General features: G+C 48.5%; 1 protein-coding gene across 1 annotated transcript in view; it reads right to left on the bottom strand.

Annotated features, from left to right (window-relative positions):
• Positions 1-19,880, bottom strand: part of LOC147123128 (uncharacterized) — a 170,362-nt gene that overhangs the window by 138,393 nt on the left and 12,089 nt on the right. The window contains exons 2-4 of the mRNA XM_085966744.1: positions 19,757-19,873; positions 17,360-17,446; positions 1,450-1,569 (exon numbers count right to left, since the gene is read on the bottom strand). Coding sequence (XP_085822870.1) covers positions 1,450-1,569; positions 17,360-17,368 — 129 coding nt within the window. The 5' untranslated portion in view covers positions 17,369-17,446; positions 19,757-19,873. The remainder of the gene's footprint in view (positions 1-1,449; positions 1,570-17,359; positions 17,447-19,756; positions 19,874-19,880) is intronic.

Raw genomic sequence — 19,880 nt, 5'->3', positions numbered from 1 at the left:
CAGAGACAATCGACAGAAACTGCTACAATGTTTACACAAAGGATTAACCACTTGAGACTGCGGTTTCAGTCTGACCACAAGGACAATGACTTTGTTTACACTAACCTCCAAGGCTGTTTACTCAAGCAATCAAGGAAATAGACATGCTTTTTTTCAAACCACAGCAGCTTCATCCAAACCCATTTCAGACAATGGGGACAGTTTGGATCCCTTTTGTTTAGCCCAGATACATCCGGATTTGGGTGGGAAGGTTTCGGCGCCAAATGGGGTATAAAAGATAGCTTCTCAGAAGCCATCTCGCTCTCTGTGGCCTCGCCTCTGTGCCCTCTACAACGTGGGAGCCTGCCTAAAGGAGTGGAACACCAGCAGTTTACTTTTAAAATACTGGGGTGTTTTTACTTCAGGGCAGTGAAGATCAAAGATCACAGGGCACGGAGCAGGCATTTTTCATTGGTGAGCATATATTTTTCTGGCCCATTACAAGGCAACTTAGAATAGGTATAGGGGTGGAAATTAAGTGGGAATTTTGTTAGAACTGTGATTTTAGTTGATTTTCCCTCGTTGTGTCCATTCTCTCCTCCCCTATTTAAGTAACAGTGTTGCACTAGCAGAGAAGTGCTGTAGTGAACACTGAGTTCTGTATTGAAAGTGCTATTAAAAGGGGTGTTGCACTAAGCAGAGAAGTGCTTCAGTGGACACTAAGTAGCTGTATTAAGGTGCTGTATTTAAGTAAAGCCACTAAGTCTGTAAGGAGTAAAGTGCTGTATTTGAGTAACAGTGTTGCACTCGCAGAAAAGTGCTGTAGTGAACACAGAGTTCCGTATTAAAGTGCTGTTTTTTTAAGTAAAAGGTGCTGTAGTGAGCAAGGTGTTTCTATATCAAAAGTGCTATTAAAAGGGTGTTGCACTGGGCAGAGAAGTGCTGTAGTGAACACTAAGTAGCTGTATTTAAAAGTGCTGTATTTAAATAAAGGAGTGTTGCACTGAGCAAAGAGCGCTCTAGTGGACACTAAGTGTACTGCGTTAAGCAAAAGTGTTGTACCAGGCACAGGTGTGCTGTATCGATTATTTTAAGTTGTTTCTTTCTTTTGTTTCAATAAATACTGGTCTGTTTTGCACACAAACCACGAGTCTCAGTGTTGTTTTGTCTACATCACTACCGAATAAGTCCGGCGGTCAGAACCAGGAATAGGGGAGCGCTTCAAAACTGCACGGGGGTCCCTGGAGCAGCTCAGAGGCTTCTGGCTGGCCAGAGACAATAACCCCAACCCCGCTAGTGTTTAATTCCTACACTAGTCAATAAATTATTTTGACGGCATTTTTTAAAATTAGAATCAAAATCATAAAAAAACCATACTCAATTTCTGAAATGCATTTTTGTCTTTATGTAGAGCATCAATAATATGAACTCATATTTCAAACAAGATATTTCATTATGTGATAGACTCACCTCGGTCACTGAAGATTTTGCATGATTAAATGCAAAATGGTCAATTTCCTCTAAAAAGCTTGGTATACCAGTTTGTTTCAGCTCATTCTCATGTTCCCTCACTACTTCAGTTGGATTTCCCTTAAAACGAATGGAAAAGAAAAACAAATCAAGAACACATTGAATATTAGCTGATTTATCACAGATATGACTTTCTGCATTAATTCATTGTATTCACATCATGTAATGGAAAACAGCACTGCAACAGGTTCCTATAAAAGCATGGCAGCATAGGAGGGGATGGCAGGTATACTGCTTTTCCTAATCCATTGATGTATGTATAGGTTTTGTCTAGAAGTGTGCCTCATTGGATTTTGACAGGAGCTGACAGGACAGATGAAGTTCATACAACAAGGAAGTTAAGCATACACAAGGCAGCAGCTCTATATTTGTGTAGGATTAAACGTGGGTAATGGACAGCCAGGGAGTAGGGTTTGGATGTGAAAGCTGCATCACATTTAAAGAATGATGACAACCACGGAGCTTGGAGACAGAGCTGAGTGAATCGCAATCGGAGTGGATGGCAAGCAGAGTGGAAGAATTTGGTGATAGTAGGCATTTGGTGGAGAGGAGGAAGGTGCTTTCTCATGTCCAACTCAAAAGGAGGAGTGGAGCCACAGAACCCGAAGACTCTAAGGGAGGAGCAGCGGAATCCGAGGGTTTTAAGTTCAAGAATTGGAGAGCCCAGAGGGGAGAGAGTACAAGCATCAGGGAGAGAGGTAAAAACAGCTAAAGTGACATCAGCACGAGGGAAGGAGGTGATTGTTGAGTACCTGGTGGGTGTTTTCTCTTTCCGGATCAGATCAGGGAGGAGTCTTAAGTTTATTTCTGGTAAGTTTAGATAGTAGTCTAATAAATAGAAGCATTTTTTTTTAAATTCAGTGTTTTAGTGCTTAGTATAAGTTAGTTAGTGTGTAAAAAAAGGAAAACAAACTTAAGTAGATATAAATATTATAAATAATCAAGACTAAGATATGGCAGAGCAGGTTGTGTGTCTGGACTGCAGTACGTGGGAGTCTGTAGACAGTGAGACTGTCCCGAGCGAACACACCTGCAGTAGATGTTTCAGTCTCGAATCTCTCCGGCTCAGATTCATTGAGCTGGAGAGCGAGTTGGAGACACACTGGCACATAAGGGAGGGGGAGCAGTATCTGGACAGTTTGCTCCAGACTTTGGTCCCACCTCGTAGAGAAGTGCAGGATCAGAATGGGGCTAATGTGACCCATAGTGTGTAGAGTAAGGGAAACCTGGATGAGATAGAGAATAAGAATCCGCAGAAACTAATGCTATTCAACAGGTACAATGTACTTGCTACCTGTGAGGATAAGGATAAAGACTGTTGCAAGGACAGCCAGAATCCAGACCATGGCACCTTGGAGCAGGAGGCTGCCCATAGGGGGGAGGAGGAGGAGGAGGGGAAGCATAATGTGGTAGTTGTAGGGGATTCAATAATTAGGGGAACAGATAGCATCATTATAAATCGAGTATCCCACGTGGTATGTTGCCTACCTGGTGCCAGGGTGAGAGACATCTCAAACCAGCTTGAAAGGATATTAGAGGGAGGGGGAGGATCCAGTTGGTGTGGTCCATGTTGCGACCAACAATATAGGGAAGAGTAGGCAAGAGGTCCTGTTTGGGGAGTACCAGGAACTAGGAGCTAAATTAAAGAACAGGACCTCAAAGGTTCTAATCTCTGGATTATTACCTGAGCCACGTGCAAATTGGTGTAGGGATAAGCAGATTAAGGAGGTGAACACTTGGCTGAAGGAGTGGTGTGGGAAAGAGGAATTCCATTTCATGGGGCACTGGCACCAGTATTGGGACAGGAAGGAACTGTAACGTTGGGAATGGGCTCCATCTGAACTGGGCTGGGACCAGTGTCCTAGCAGAAAGGATAAATAGGGCGGTCACAAGGACTTTAAACTAGTAAATGGAGAGGGGGAGGGCTCAGGTGGAAAATGTAGTATAAATAATAGTTCAAAAACAAATGAAAGGGAAAAGAGTAGAGTAACAGTCAGAAATTGTGCTTTAGGCACTACAGGTAAAGGGTAAACTAAAAGATGTAAAGTGATTAAACCAGGAGAGAGAAATAAGAAACATGTGAGTAAAACATTAGAGCTGTACGACAGGGTAGGGTGTGTGGCCCAATTAAGCGTTCTTTATACAAACACACTGAGTATAAGGAATAAATTGAATGAACTGCAGGTGCAAATTCAACTTGGAGGGTATGACATGGTAGCCATTACTGAGACATGGCTGCAAGGTGGTCAGGACTGGGAACTAAATATACCAGGTTATAAGGTCTACAGGAAAGATAGGGAAAATGGTAGAGGGGGAGGAGCAGCCTTAGTGATCAAGGATGAAATCACTTCAATGATAAGAGAGGATATTACAAGAGGTAAGCAGGCAGTGGAAACTTTCTGGGTAGAATTAAGAAATAGGAAAGGATTTAAGACTGTAGTAGGAGTTGTGTTTAGGCCCCTGGTAGCAGCTGTGAAGTGCTAGATTGTATAAATGCAGAGATTAGACAAGTGTGTAGCAAAGACAGAGTGGTTTTAATGGGCGATTTTAACTTTCATATCAATTGGGATAAGCAGACTAGAACGTTTCAGAAAGTTAATGAATTTCTTGAGTGTGTCTGGGATAGTTTTCTGCAACAATATATTCTAGAGGCAACAAGGGTGCATGCCACATCAAATCATAAAGGGTTACAGCACAGAAGGAGGCCATTCGGCCTGTCGAGCCTGTGCCGGCGCTCTGCAAGTCTTTCTTGTACCTCCTCATCAATTTTTAACCCATCCGGTATCTCAGCTACCTCCTCTTTCACTATGACTTTGGCAGCATCTTCTTCCTTGGTAAAGACAGTACTAAATTGTTACGAGATTTTGACAGCTCCAGCAGCAATGACCATGAAATGGTGAGTATCCCTTTAAGTAGCACTTGAAAGTGACATCACCGCCTTGTTTACCCACAAACAGCTGGTCGCTGTTAGGAGACAGCATTAGTTGAAGCGCTAGCCACCAAAATGCCGTGCAACCTCTTTAATGAGTGCTAGCAGGCATTTTAAGTGTAATCAGCTGTTTAACGATTCTCCGGGCGGCTGTTCCTAGTGCAAACTTCAACTCCTTTACCAAGATGGTGTCTTGCGCTAAACACGGGCTAAACCGCCGTTTCAGTTTAAGACCCTATCTTGGACACCTCTTTACCTCCTTAGCTCCTAAAGTGTTTGTCAAAAATCGCCCCCATGGGCTTTTCAGCCTGGAAAGGAGGCATCAGAGAGGCAATATAAGATTGCTAAGGGTATAGAAAAAGCGAATTTGGAAAGCAACCAGCCGAGATTAAATAAAATGAATTTGAGAATCCTGCAGTGTCACTCGATTCTCTTTAGAGTAAGGGAGGAATTTTACAGAACTTTCCCTTCAGAGATAAATAAGTAGAGTAAAGCTCAGGCAAGGGTGATTTCACATGTTCCAGACAAGGGCTGTTTGATCGGCCAAATGACCTTTTCTTCGTCCATGGTTTCATATGTTCTAACATGATTTCTATCTTTTATATATAATTGGGGAAAAAATTGGGTATAGCCCATTTTGGGGCACTAACCTCGCCAGGGTGCTAATTTTAGCGCCCCGAAAAAGTGAGTGCCCCCTACCCCGTAAATTCAGTAGTAGCACCCCAAGCATGAGGCGGGGTACTACTGGAAGTGCTCCACCTCCTTCTTGGGGTACAACTACTCAATTTCGCGGTGCTACGCGCAGCAGTGCCACGCGTGGTGGCAAGTAGCGCTGCGTCATTGATTCCATGATTAAAGGGGAGGGGTCTAGCGCTGTGCGCACCGGGGCTCTGCCGGACCACCGGAGAGCGTGCTGCCATGGAAACAGCCCAGCATATAGAAATGTTAAAGGTGGGCAGGTGCTGGCAGTCGGCCAAAATAAAAACGGCCGCCCGACACCTGCCCTTTAAGTAGTGCCGCCGCCCGCTACCGCCGTTGCAAAACCGCCCCCGGATCCTGCTATGGGGGGGAGGAGCTAAACACGATCAAAATCACTAAGGAAGTGGTACTCGGTAAAATAATGGGACTCAAGGCAGATAAATCACCTGGACTTGATGGCTTACATCCTAGGGTCTTGAGGGAAGTGGCGGTAGGGATTGTGGATGCATTAGTAATAATTTTCCAAAACTCCCTGGACTCAGCAAAGGTCCTGGCAGACTGGAAAACTGCTAATGTAACACCCTTATTTAAAAAGGGCAGTAAACAGAAGGCTAGAAACTATAGACCGGTTAGCCTAACATCTGTGGTAGGTAAAATTTTGGAGTCCATTATTAAGGAGACAGTAACAGGACAGCTGGATAATCATAATTTAATAGGACAAAGTCAGCATGGTTTTATGAAGGGGAAGTCATGTTTGACAAATTTGCTGGAGTTCTTTGAGGAAGTAACATATAGGGTGGATAAAGGGGAACCAGTGGATGTAGTGTATTTAGACTTCCAAAAGGCATTTGACAAGGTGCCACGCAAAAGATTATTGCTTAAGATAAAAAATCACGGGATTGGGGGTAATATTCTGGCATGGATAGAGGATTGGCTATCGAACAGAAGGCATCGAGTTGGGATAAATGGTTCATTCTCAGACTGGCAATCAGTAACCAGTGGTGTTCCGCAGGGGTCAGTGCTGGGTCCACAACTCTTTACAATCTATATTAACGATTTGGAGGAGGGGACCGAGTGTAACATATCAAAGTTTGCAGATGATACTAAGATGGGAGGGAAAGTAGTGAGTGAGGAGGACATAAAAAACCTGCAAGGGGACATAGACAGGCTAAGTAAGTGGGCAGAGATTTGGTAGATGGAATACAATACTGGAAAGTGTGAGGTTATGCACTTTGGCAGGAAAAATCGTAGAGCAAGTTATTATCTTAATGGCAAGAAACTGGAAAGTACTGAAGTACAAAGGGATCTGGGGGTCCTGGTGCACGAAACTCAAAAGGTTAGTATGCAGGTGCAGCAAGTGATTAAGAAGGCCAATGGAATGTTGGCTTTCATTGCTAGGGGGATAGAATATAAAAATAGGGAGGTATTGCTTCAGTTGTACAAGGTATTGGTGAGACCGCACCTGGAATACTGCATACAGTTTTGGTGTCCATACTTAAGAAAAGACATACTTGCTCTCGAGTCAGTACAAAGAAGGTTCACTCGGTTAATCCCGGGGATGAGGGGATGGACATATGAGGAGAGGTTGAGTAGATTGGGACTCTACTCATTGGAGTTCAGAAGAATGAGAGGCAATCTTATTGAAACATACAAGATTGTGAAGGGGTTGGATCGGGTGGATGCGGGGAGGATGTTCCCGATGATGGGTGAAACTAGAACTAGGGGGCATAGTCTTAGAATAAGGGGCTGCTCTTTCAAAACTGAGATGAGGAGGAACTACTTCACTCAGAGGGTGGTAGGTCCATGGAATATGCTGCCCCAAAAAGCTGTAGAAGCTACATCTGTAAAGTCTGTAGGTATTATAGTGAATTAATACACAGACTACAAGAGTAACTTTAACAGGACTTTACTATTCGAAGGTCAGGGCGAATCTGCCCAATAAATCCTGACACAGCACTTATATACCGGTGTGGTCACCGTCGGTATTACAGTATACAGCAGCCAAGATAAAGTAGTGCCACACCTAAAATAGTTCTCTTAAAGGTGAACGGTTACATACAATAGTTCTCTTAAAGGTAGAACAGTTACATACACTACAATCCTCCCTTTTTAGCTTACAACATACTTATTCCCCATTAAACATAACATCCTAACATATATCCAACTTTATGTTAAACAGTTCACAGATGTAGTTTCTGCGGAAACAGTTCACAGATTCAGTCTCTGCGGGAAACAGTTCATAGATTCAGTCTCTGCGGAAAACAGTTCACAGATTCAACCTCGGTGGATGCGCCTTCCGTGCTTCTTGACTCGGTCCTGACAACGCCTCAGTGGTGTAGCAGTTCCCTGTGGTGTAGTCGGTTCACGTTGCTGGAGTGACTCATCCAATAGTCCTTCACTGGACTTAACAGCTTGAACTTCCGTCCTTCTGAACCAGCATTGTTGGCTTGTAAAAACTTGAGTACCTTGGGAAGTTTTCTACTTCCAAACTGATTTGGCTCCGTTCGCAGGAACCCCGTGCGTGATCTAGTAGTGATGATGATGGTCCAGATGATCATCATCTTCTGCTTCGTCTTTTCCTTTTCTGCTTCTTGGAGCCTCTCTGGGCTCCATTGTCAGCTGCCAGCTGCATGCACAGTTCCTCCTTCTCGTCCTTCTGGGCTCCACTGTCAGCTGCCAGCTGCATGCACAGTTCCTCCTTCTCGTCCTCCTTTTTCCGTAGTAGCGCCACCATCTCCCGATGTTCCTTAGACTTTTTGTGATTCTTCATGGTTTCTGCACTTTGGGAGTTTTCATCACAAGCTGGACAGAACAGATCATCGTAATATTCGATGTCGTCCAACAGGTCATGGTAATATACGGTGTCATCCTGAGCTAGGCCAGCGAGAGGGTCTTCTATTTCCTCCATACCCAGCTGGACATTAGCCAGCTGTTGTTCCAAATCCAGACATCTTTCCTGAAGAGACTTCTTCAGGCGTTCAGCTTCATCCAGCTTTTTCTGGGCTTCCTGCAAGTCTTTTACTAATGACGTCATTTGTGATTTCAATACTTCAACTTCATTCGGAGATTGATTGATTGTATTATTCAATCCCTCTACTGGAGCAGCTGTTTCAACATTCTGTTGTTCACATTGACGTGAGTCAGCGTACTTTTGGCATCCAAGTAAAATCTGCGTTGCAACCTCAGCTATTTCCATAACTTTTGAGAGCTCCGAACCCCTTTCCTTTGAAGATTGAAGCTCGTGTTCAAATTGTTCCCATTGCAGAGTCTTGTCCCTCAGCATATGAAGGAGTTGGCTGACCGTTAACTCTTCCGACCTCATACGTTTCCCAGTAGCTGCAGGGCTGTTTATAACCTTGCCCTGGGGCTCCTTTGCTGTTTCTACTTCGCCATCATCCGCAGCCTCCACCATTCGAATTTCCACACTTGAATCGTCCGGTGATACTGCACCCAACTTCAGTAGGAGCTGGGAGTTCATGGTGACCAAATCAGTCTTTTCTGCCTGCAATCCGCTAACAAGCGCTTTCAGTTGCTGAACATCTTGCTCCACCAGATTAGAGCACGCACCTTCAGAACCCGAATCAGCTTTGATTCGTTTGGCCTCCTTGCCCCGACGGTTTGTGTGCTCCTGCTCCTTTTTCTCCATCAGCTGTTTCTGTTGTCTTCCCAGGTTCTCCCACTCTGTGTCACAGAACTTTTTCATTGCTTTCATCTCTTGTTCGAGACGGCAACTCAATTGTTCTAATTGCTGTTGTAATTTGAAATGGAGTTGAGTTCGAGCCCGGTGTTCCTCAGAATTGTGCATCTCTGTAAACTGGCCAGACTCAGAATTCTCTGTCACTCTATGTTGTTGTTGTTCAGTGGAATTCTGTTCTGAAACTTTGTTCTCCTCTGAAGCATAAGCATTTATGCACTCCTTCATTTTTCCAACCTTAGTCAGCAAGTCCATTTTAGACTTGTCTTTCGCACCTGGGCTGGTCTTATCGTCATCCGTTTCAGAGTCTGAGCTGATTGTCTTCACCGAGTTCTCACTCATTATTGCCTTTAGGTAGTGCCATTCCATGTTTATTTCCCAGATCCACTCCCGTCCCAGAAGTGGTGGACCTCCCTCAGGTAGTACATATAAATACATTCCTTGGTGTTCTTTGCCCCTGTCTCTCACCTTGACTTTTATCTTTCCCATGGGGTATACTTTCTGCCCCGTGTATGTCTGCAATACGATCTTGGTATCTCTCAAGGGTATGTGTGAGAATAGCCGGTTGTAATCCCTTCGATTTATGACTGATAGGGCTGATCCTGTGTCCAATTCCATTTCCACTCGGACTCCGGCTATTTTTAGCATGACCCAGATAGTTTGTAGGCCAGTTTCCTTACTCACATTGTGAATTCTCAGACTACCCAGTTCCTGGCCGGTTGGGTCTGAATCCGAATTCTGTTCATCTGAACTCTTCTCAGCCACCTTGTGTACCTTGTTGTACCTTCCCTGCGGTGACTTTTTTTTATTGTTGGTCTTCTTTCCTGACTGGCATACCTTAGCTATGTGACCAAGCTTGCCACATTTTCTACATTCTTGGTTTTTAAACCAGCATTGGTTCTGGTCATGTGTTGTCTTCCCACAACGATAACATTTCGTTGTACCCGAAGTAATTTGATCCACACTGAGTACCGCTGCCTTTAGCTGCATTTCCGCTGTGCCTCTCGCTGCGGCTTCGTGCGATGCTGCAATAAGGACAGCCTTATCAAGTGTAAGATCGTTCTCTTCTAGCAGACGCTTTTGTGTTCCTTCCTTCGACAACCCGCACACGAACTTGTCTCTCAATGCCTCTGTCAGATTTTCCCCAAACTGGCAGTATTTCGCTAGTCTACGCAGTTCGACCAAGTATTCTGCGTTGCTTTCCTCTTTCCGTTGCATTCTCGCATAGAATTTGAATCGTTCCGCCAACATCAGTGGTGTGGGGTTCAAATGATCCTTCAGGACAGCAACAATATTAGCGAAGGTCTGATCCGCCGGTTTAGCTGGTGATAGAAGATGCCTCAATAGCCCGTATGTCTTCGCCCCCATTGCGTTTAATAAGGTGAGAGCTTTATCATCATCATCTATTTTATTGGCCTCACAATATGTCTCGATACGTTCTACGTACGTGGCCCAACCTTCCACCTCGGCATCGAAGTTGTTGATGTTACCTTGCTTAGGCATCTTCACTATCTCTCACTATCTTTCTGCGAAACAACAGAATTTCTCTTTAACTTTTTTTTTTTCAAAAATGGCGGTTTCCCGCGCTTGTCTTCTTCCCCGCCTACTGGCAAAATGGCGGTTTCCCGCACTTGTCTTCTTCCCCGCCTCCGAAAATGGCGGTTTCCCGCGCTTGTCTTCTTCTGGTGGGAGGGTAAGCTTTGCCCTCGGGCGCCGACCGCTGGTTTACGGGGTTTGCGGTCTGTGCGCCAGCTTCAGTTTATTCTGAAGCGCGCGCTAGAAAAGCCGATCGCGTTCCTTGTTCCCCCCCCCCTTCTTTTTTTCGGCAGGGGCAACCGGCGCTGGGGACAACCAGTTGGCGTCGGACAGATCCAGCTCCTGGTCCTTCACGGCAGCTGCTGTAAGCCGCTGGCCGGAACCTCGCTCGGTCTCTCTCTCGGGCTCTGTCTCTCCTGCTCGCGCGGCTCTCGCTCGCTCTTTCTCGGGCTCTGTCTCTCCCGCTCGCGCGGCTCTCGCTCGCTCTCTCTCGGGCTCTGTCTCTCCCGCTCGCTCGGCTCTCGCTCGCTCTCTCTCGGGCTCTGTCTCTCCCGCTCGCGCGGCTCTCCCTCAGCGGCTTTAAACGCCTCTCCCAGACCTCCCGCAGTCCGGTCCTTTCCTCCCCGGCTGCGGCTGATTCTTCGCGGGTTATTTAGTTATTTATTTATTTATTGCCTCCGCGCCTTATGATCCCGGTCGCAGCGCCTCGTGGCCTCGGTAGCTGCCCGGCCTTGTTCGCCGGTCGCGGTCTAGCTGTCTCACGACGCCGTTGCGTCTCCCAGCCCGCTTGTACCGCAGCTTCCGTGCTCCACGCTGCCCCCATCTCAGCGCCTCTGGGCCCGACTTCTGTCCGGCTCCTTTCCCCCCGACCGTGGTCGAGTTCACCGCCCTTATCCTCCGTTTATTTTTTTATTTTTCCCCTTACTCACACACAGTCCACGTGGCCGACTTGCTTCTCTTGGCTGATCGGCTCACTCACTACCGTGGCAGAAGGGACAATCTGTGCCTGTTGCTGATGGAAGGCTTCGTGTCTGAAGTCTTCCTTCTTCTTTGCTCTGCAGACTCGAGTTTTCTCTCAGCAGAACGACGAGGGCGGGTGCCTCTTCTCGACGCTCGGTAACTGCTTTGGATGTATCGCTGCCGCAGGGTAAAATCGAACTCGTCGCCACTGTAAAGTCTGTAGGTATTATAGTGAATTAATACACAGACTACAAGAGTAACTTTAACAGGGCTTTACTATTCGAAGGTCAGGGCGAATCTGCCCAATAAATCCTGACACAGCACTTATATACCGGTGTGGTCACCGTCGGTATTACAGTATACAGCAGCCAAGATAAAGTAGTGCCACACCTAAAATAGTTCTCTTAAAGGTGAACGGTTACATACAATAGTTCTCTTAAAGGTAGAACAGTTACATACACTACAACATCATTACATAAATTTAAAACAGAAATAGACAGTTTCCTAGAAGTAAAGGGAATTAAGGGTTACGGGGAGCGGGCAGGAATTTGGACATGAGTCTAGGTTCGGATCGGACATGGCCCTGTGGGTAGTGGAGCGGGCCCAGGGGCCGTGTAGCCTGATCCTGCTCCTATTTCGTGTGTCTAACTCTGTTAGATTCAGGAGATGGTTCTGTGATAGTAGATTGGCGGTTAGGATCAGATCAGCCATGATCTTATTGAATGGCGGAGCAGGCTCGAGGGGCCGATTGGCCTACTCCTGCTCCTATTTCTTATGTTCTTATGTTCTTATGTTCGCATATCGCCCGGCAATAGGTCAGGGGGCACAAGGGAAGTTTGCAACTGGGGAGCAAACGGGGCGCTGCTCACACCGATGACATTATCATCGCCAGCGCAGCAGAGCGGGGCGCTACCGACTACCACTGCTGCTAACAAGAGGCGCAAAGCAACCCGATTTCTAGTCCAAGATAGTTAGGGGCTAAATTCGGTTGATTTGCGCCTCCCTACCATAGGGTCGCTACCCAATTTGTACCCCTTAGACTTAAAGGGGGAATTATAATGCAAATAAGCAGGTGGGTTTGGGTCATGTGGAAAGTTAAAGGCCTAGAAATTGGGTATAGCCCCACTTGGGGCGTTAGAATTGGCGCTGCGCAAATTTTATAGCCAGACGCAACTTATCACCACCTCGCGCGACATTGGGTTGCAGCGCCCCTAAAGGTGATTGAGGCGCAAGTTCAGGCGTTACACGGGGCTCCTAAGGCGCTAACATGCCGGCGCAACCCAATATCGGGGCGGGCGGGCGCAGCGCAGGTGCTCTCAATTACCGATGACCACGAGACTTCCAGGCGCCGGCCAGCTCTTAAAGGGGTGGGTCAGGCAGCTCCAGCATCCACACTCTGCACCTTGTAGGCCTGAAAATCGGAGCAGGCCCGTCTCTGGTGCAAAAAACTTGGAGCAGATGGAGAGGGTGAGGCAGAGAGCAGAGCGCTTCACCAATGAGGCTCTGGAGGAATTGGTGGCCGCAGTGGAGCACCGGCGAGATGTACTCTACCCCGACAATGGCAGGAGGCCTAATCATAAGGACTACCGACGAGCTTGGAGGGATGTTTCTCAGAGGGTCAACTCCAGCAGCATGGCGACCAGGAGCCCTGTGCAGTGCAGGAATAAATTCAACGACCTCACTCGGGTCGTGAGGGTGAGTGGTGTTTATGCAAACTTCTGTATCCCTCCATTTGCACCTGACTTTATGGCTACAGGGTGCGCTATGCCGCAATGGCCATCTGTCAGCAAGCACCCATGGCCCTTTCTGGGCACACACATGCACATTTAACTCAGGGCATCATGTAAGAGCTCTTCCACCATGGGGGGCATGAGATGATAACTCAGGGCATCATGTAAGGGCTCTTCCACCATGGGGGGCATGAGATGATAACTCAGGGCATCATGTAAGGGCTCTTCCACCATGGGGGGCATGAGATGATAACTCAGGGCATCATGTAACATCACTTCCCGTCCTTTCCCCTGCAGGCCAAGCTGGCGAGGAACCGCAAGGACCAGCTTCGCAACGGAGGAGGTCGTCCTCAACTGCAGACTCTGACGGATTTCGAGGAGAGAGTCCACCAGATTGTTGGAGGACGCCTGAGTGATCCTGTCACCACTGCAGCTGCCGACCCCATTGTCCACAGCGATGGTAAGGTTCTCACCTTTTACAGCTGTCTCCTTCCACTTGTTTCCCCCGCCAGCATGCTTTCTCACTGTGGACCCATGTCATAGCATTGCCGCACTCTTGCATCCCTTGCTGCCAAGCTGTCCTTTTGCTAAAGCCACTCTTCAACCTCCCTGCTTTCAGATGCTGCATCACCAGCTTGGGAGCCGGCCCCTCAAGCTGCCAGTGCCAGTGCCTCTGGAGGCGATGATCAGGAGGAAGCCGGACCATCCGTGCCAGCCTCAGGGGAGCCAACGCATCTGGAGACTGGGGATAGTAGTTCCCTGGAGGGGAGGGGGGGGCTCTGATGAGGAGCCAGTTGCAGGAACCAGCGGTCTGCAGCAACGCGAGGGGGGTAGGGAAGCTCGGGGGCCGTCTCCCCGGAGGGCGAGGCAGGCCACGATGACTGCTGCACAGAGTGCAGAGGAGGTGTGTAGCCTTGCCGATATGAGCGCCCAGGCCCGGCTCAGGCATACTGAGCTTATGGCTGCAGTGGGGAGGATGCCTGAGTCGATTGACACACTGGCAAAGAGTGTGCTGGACTTTGGGGCAGCAATGGAAAGGACTGTCCAGGGCTTCGGGGCAGCAATGGAAAGGTCTGTCCAGGGCTTCGGGGCAGCAATGGAAAGGTCTGTCCAGGGCTTGTCCGAGGCAGTGGAAAGGACTGTTCCGGCCTTGTCCGAAGCAGTGGAAAGGACTGTCCAGGGCTTCTCCGAAGCACTGGCACCTGCCACGCAGGTCCTCACTGCTGCCACGCAGTCACTTGCTGGCCTCGTCCACACGCAAATTGAGGCCACGCGAACACTCACTGCTGCCACCCTAGCTGCATCAGGCAGGATCACCCCAGGCCCTTGCAGCACCACAGCAGGCCATGAATCTGTGGAGCAGTCGATTGTGGCGGATGATCCGGTGCGGCCCCATCAGAGTGCCAGTGTGTCGGCCGACCACGGTGCAGGTGTCCTCTCTCGGCATGTGAGCATTCCTGATGCCACCGCTGGAACGTCAGCAGTGCAGCTGCCACCACCTGCACGGCAGACTGCTTCCAGACATGCCCAGTTGGAGCAGCCAGCTTGCGGGCCCTCCAAGCCCAGAGGTCGTCCAGGCCGTCCCTCAGGGGCTTCAGCGCTTCCAGACACTCAGCAGGCGTCCCCCAGCCTTGACGCAGCCACTGGGGTCCAATTACGGAGGAGCTGCAGGGAGGGAAGGGGCCGACCTCGTAAGAGAAGTCGGTCTCCATCAAGGGGTCAACAGTAGAGGGAGGTGCTAAGACGTCTCCTTTTTCGAATTCAAGGCCGTCCACACCTGCTGTGTTTGTTTGTTATGTTTTGGTTAGTCTCGCCGGCTTGCCAGACAGTTATCTGTTAGTTTGTTAGTTATGCTTTCTGTTGCCATTACGTTGTCATGCTGGAAGGAAGCACTTTTTTGAAAATAAAGAAAATGGTTTATTTACAATGGAGCTGTAGACTATTTACAATCGTGATGGCCTTCATAGGCTTACTGCGAACCGAAGGGCGCTGTTCCAATCACAGCCAGCATTCCGTCAGAGGGGCCTAGAACCGAGTCCTTATGAGCCTCTGACGAACGGCCCTTCCAGTTTCTGGAGCCCACCCATGTTCCTCCTCCTCCTCCTCCTCCTGCTCCTCCTCGTCTGCATGCTCCTCCTCCTCCTCCTCCTCCTCGTCCGCCTGTTCTGCTGGACCTTGAGGGTCGGCTGGCATTGGCTGGGTGCGTCGAATGGCCAGGTTGTGGAGCATGCAGCAGACAACGACGATACGCGCCACATGCTCCGGCGAGTACTGTGGGGTGCCCCCCGAATGGTCGAGACAACGGAAACGCTGCTTCAGCACACCAATTGTGTGCTCCACAATGTTCCTGGTCGCCTGATGGCTGTTGTTGTAATGCTCTTCTGCCGGGGTGCTGGGCAAACGGAGCGGGGTCATGAGCCATGGGCAGAGAGGATAGCCCTTGTCGCCAAGAAGCCAGCCTCGTGGGTGAGCTGGGGCCTCAAAAAGGTCAGCCACTGAGGTCTGCCGCAAGATGAACGTGTCGTAGCTGCTGCCAGGGAATTGTGCGTTGACCGCCATGATCATCTGCCGGTGATCACAGGCCAGCTGCACATTGAGGGAGTGGAACCCCTTGCGGTTGCGGAACTCCTCAGGATTCTGTAATGGCGCCCGCAAAGCCACGTGTGTGCAATCAATGGCCCCCTGCACCATGGGGAAGTCCGCAATAGCCGCGAAGCCCTGCGCGCGCTCCCCCTGCTTCTCCAGGGTCACAGGGAAGGTGATTAATTCACGCCTCCTTCTATAGAGGGCAGCTGTCACTTGCCGGATGCAGCAATGCACCGCAAATTGTGAAATATTTGCTATGTCCCCAGTTGCTGCCTGAAACGAGCCGCTGGTGAAAAAGTTGAGGGCAACAGTGACTTTGACGGCCACCAACAGAGAGGTCCTGCACCGTAACCGCGGCTGCAGATCTTCAGCAAGTAGGTGGCACAGCTCAGTCACAACACCCTTACCAAATCTGAGCCTTCGCAGACACTGCTCCTCGGACATGGCAAGGTATGAGACCTGCTGCCTGAAAACCCTGGTAGCATATGGTCAGATTTGGCGACGTCCATTGGCCCTCCTCCTTCTGGTCAATCCCGGCCCTCTCTCCCTCCGTCTCTGTGCCCTTGCCAGTTGTTCAGCCAGGAGGACGTTCCCCTCCAAAGCAGCTCCCATTATTATGTCAGACGAGTAAGACGCAGTAATCTCTCACGATCAAACTGTTCTGGACAGGGCTGAAGGTCCCAAGGCTCCGCTGGCTCAATGAGAAGAACTCTCTGCAACTGAAGGTCTGCAACTCTCTCCAGCAGCGAGCAGGATGGCCAGCCCAAATGGCTGCTGCTTTTATACTAGTGCTGTCCCCTTTAAAGAGCGCCCCCCGAGTCCGAGAAGGACCTGGTAATGTTCCATCCAACTGTCACTAATAGCGCCAGGCGGAACGGAGGGGGGCGCCACTGAATTTCCGGTCCGGGGTGCCAAAAAGGCGTTGCACACTGAAATGACGTCATGATCTGCCTGCGCCCGCTCGCGGGCGCAAAGAGTTAGCGCCGGCGCTAAAAGGCTACTCAATATGGCAGGAAGCACTGGGTTCACTGCGCCCGCCCGAAAATTGGGTAACGCCCCAAATCTCGGGCTCTTTAGGCGCTAATCGCTGGCGCTACCAACCAAATTTCTCCCCCAAAGTGTTAAAAGTTTGAATCCCAAACAGAACCCGCCTCCAACCCACCCACTTCTGGTTTTAACGGAGGTGGAACTGGGGACAGGCAGCCAACCCGCTCCCAGGAGACGGGTCATCCATTTAAATATGAGGCAGGCAGCCTCTGATTTAGCCTACATTTTGAATTTAACTTTAGCTGATCGGGTTTTCCAGGCCTCGTGAAACACGCCAGCGAAAGTAAGGCGAGGACTGCTGGATCCAGGAGGTAAATGCCTTTGCACTTACCTCCTGGATCCAATTTCCCTGCCTAACCCATCCCCCCACGATGCCTCCAATCCCTCCCCCAGGCCTCCAACACCCCCCCTCCCCACAACGAGGCCTTCCCCCCACCCCCCCACCCCCATGCTGCTCCTGCCCCCCGGTGCTGTTCCTGGCCCTGATCATCAGCAGCTCCCAGCCCTCTGATGATCACCACCCCCCCCCCCCGCCCTCCCTGGACCTCCAATGATCAATCCCGGTTCTCCTGGATTTCCAGACCACTTTGGAGCCTCCCCACTCCCAACCTAGCTCCCCATTAAAATTCAGGCCAAAGTTTTGCAAAGTGGGCAACAAAGAAAACTTACATTCTTCATGAGAACAGATGCATGGAAAACTGGGTATAAAGTTGGTGTGCTCACACTCTTTTCAAATTCATCAGATAATTTTTTTTGCTGGGGAGGGAAAGAAAGAGAAATAAAATTATTTGATACAAGACATGATTTTAAGATGATAAATGTACATGGTTACAAATGAAAATTATGAAAATATGAGTTTATAGTCTTGCCCTAATGCATATATGGATATTTGAGACTGAATGTGATCTTTCGTAGCAATCAAAGGGTAAATTTTCTGACTTCACACTTCCAGTGGCGAACCTCACCCACTAAGAACACATATTACAAATTTTAAATAAGATACCAGACAGCCTTTAGCCCCACATATAGCCACCATTCTGTGGTACACCTCCTGTAGCAAGACCTCCAAATTTTCAACACCAAAGGCAGGGATATTGTCCACATTGCCTCCGCTGTACAACTGTGAACAGTTAATCCATTTACATCTCCCCAACCCTGATCATCATTCAATGACTGCTGTTATATTAGTTGGACAAGTGAGGAGAGGCAATATAAACTAAATGGTACAATTTTAAAGGGGGTGCAGGAACAGAGAGACCTGGGGGTGTATGTAAACAAATCTTTGAAGGTGGCAGGACAAGTTGAGAAGGCTGTTAAAAAATCATACGGGATCCTTGGCTTTATAAAGAAAGGCTTAGTCCCTGATATTTATGGGGAGGCGGGAAAGGAGCGGGGGCGCGTGTTTGCAGGGAGGGAATCCCAGAAATGCCAGGACCACAGAGGTCCTGTCGATTTTAATGGCAGGACCTGATTTTCATTTATTTACTCCATTTCCACCCCAGCAGCCGGCCAGATTGAGAGGCTGCTGGGCAGGAATCACAGTGACAGAAGGTCGTAGCCGGGTAACGTTGGAAAAGGTCCCCGGCAACTGGCAAAGATCGTGGGGTTGGTGGAGGGTATCAGACCGGCAATCAGGAGAAAGGGGGACCAGGACAGCGCGTGGGTTTAGAGTGGGGGGAGGGGGCGTTAGCCAGTCGCTGCGGAAGTTTTTCTTGAAGGGCTGTGGGAAACAGATTCAATAATAACTTTCAAAAGGTAATTGGATAGATACTTGAAGGGAATAATTTGCAGGGCTATGGGGAAAGGGCAGGGGAATGGAACTAACTGGATGGCTCTTTCAGAGGGCTAGTACAGGCACAATGGGCCGAATGGCCTCCTTCTGTGCTATACCATTCTATGATCCTATGTATGGGAGCCTGTGTTAACAGAAGCCTTCATTATGGCACCTGCGTCACAGCCCGAGCTGAGATCAGCTAACTCAGTACAGATGTTGTTGAAACTGGGGCCTTCCTGATCTGTAGAGCTCAGCTCTTCACCAGTAGTGTTGACAACTGACCGGTTTTTAAAATTGCCACTGTTGACTAATGGTATCGTGGCCATTTTATAAAGGCTTACCACACGTTATTTACAGAACACAAGCACTGTATTTCTGGTTAAAACAGTCAACAAGCAACTGCAAGCAATTATGAAAATCTGTTTGGACCAGTGAAAAGCTAGCCAGGTGGCAAACCTACACAACAACAACAACAACTTGCATTTATATAGCACCTTTAACACAGTAAAAATGTCCCATGGTGTTTCACAGGAGCGCTTAGCAGACAAATTTGACACCAAGTCTCATAAAGAGATGTAAGGGTACGTAACAAAATCTTGGTCAAAGAGATATATTTTAAGGAGCAACTTCAAGGAGAGAGAGGGAGAGATGTGGAGAGATTTAGGGACGGAATTGCAGAGCTTAGGACCTAGTCAGATGAAGGCACAGCCGCCAATGGTGGAGTGATGAAGATCAGGGATTGCAAGAGGCCAGAATTGGAGGAGCACTGAGATCTCAGAGGGTTGTAGGGTTGGAACAGCTTACAAAGATGGAAGGGGCGAGACCATGGAGGGATTTGAACACAAGATGAGAATTTTGGATAAACTCAAGATAACGGAGGGTGGAAGATGGGAGGCCGACCAGGAGTGTGTTGGAATAGTCAAGTCTGGAGGTAACAAAGGCATGGATGAGGGTTTCAGCAGCAGATGAGCTGAGGCGGGGTAGAGACAGGCGATATTACGGAGGTGGATGTAGGCACTCTTGGTGATGGTGAGGATATGGGGTTGGAAGCTCAGCTCAGGGGCAAATAGGATGTGAAGGTTGCGAACAGTCTGGGTCAGCTTCAGACAGTGGCCAGGAAGGAGGATGGAGATAATTGGGAATCTCACTGAGCCATCGATGGAGTGTACAGATCCATTTCTAAGTGCAGTGCAGGTATTTTCACAATGCCATTAGTAATACTGTGTTCTTAGCAAGCCCAAAACTTCATCACAACAATTAACAAGATGTAAAATTATCAGCAAAATTAAAACCTTAAACAATCGCTCTAATGCAGCAAGGTCCTTTTGTCGCTTTTCTTTTTGTTGCTCAGTAAATGATTCTTTAGCAGTAAAGTTTTCTTCATCAAGTGAAAATTGCAAGGAAGAATTCTGTAAA

Source organism: Somniosus microcephalus, chromosome 2 (assembly GCF_052327205.1).
Source record: "Somniosus microcephalus isolate GS21.2 chromosome 2, FLI_Smic_1.0, whole genome shotgun sequence".
Lineage (NCBI taxonomy): Eukaryota > Metazoa > Chordata > Chondrichthyes > Squaliformes > Somniosidae > Somniosus > Somniosus microcephalus.
Note: the sequence above shows the minus strand (reverse complement) of the source record. Positions and strands in the feature narration are given on the sequence as shown.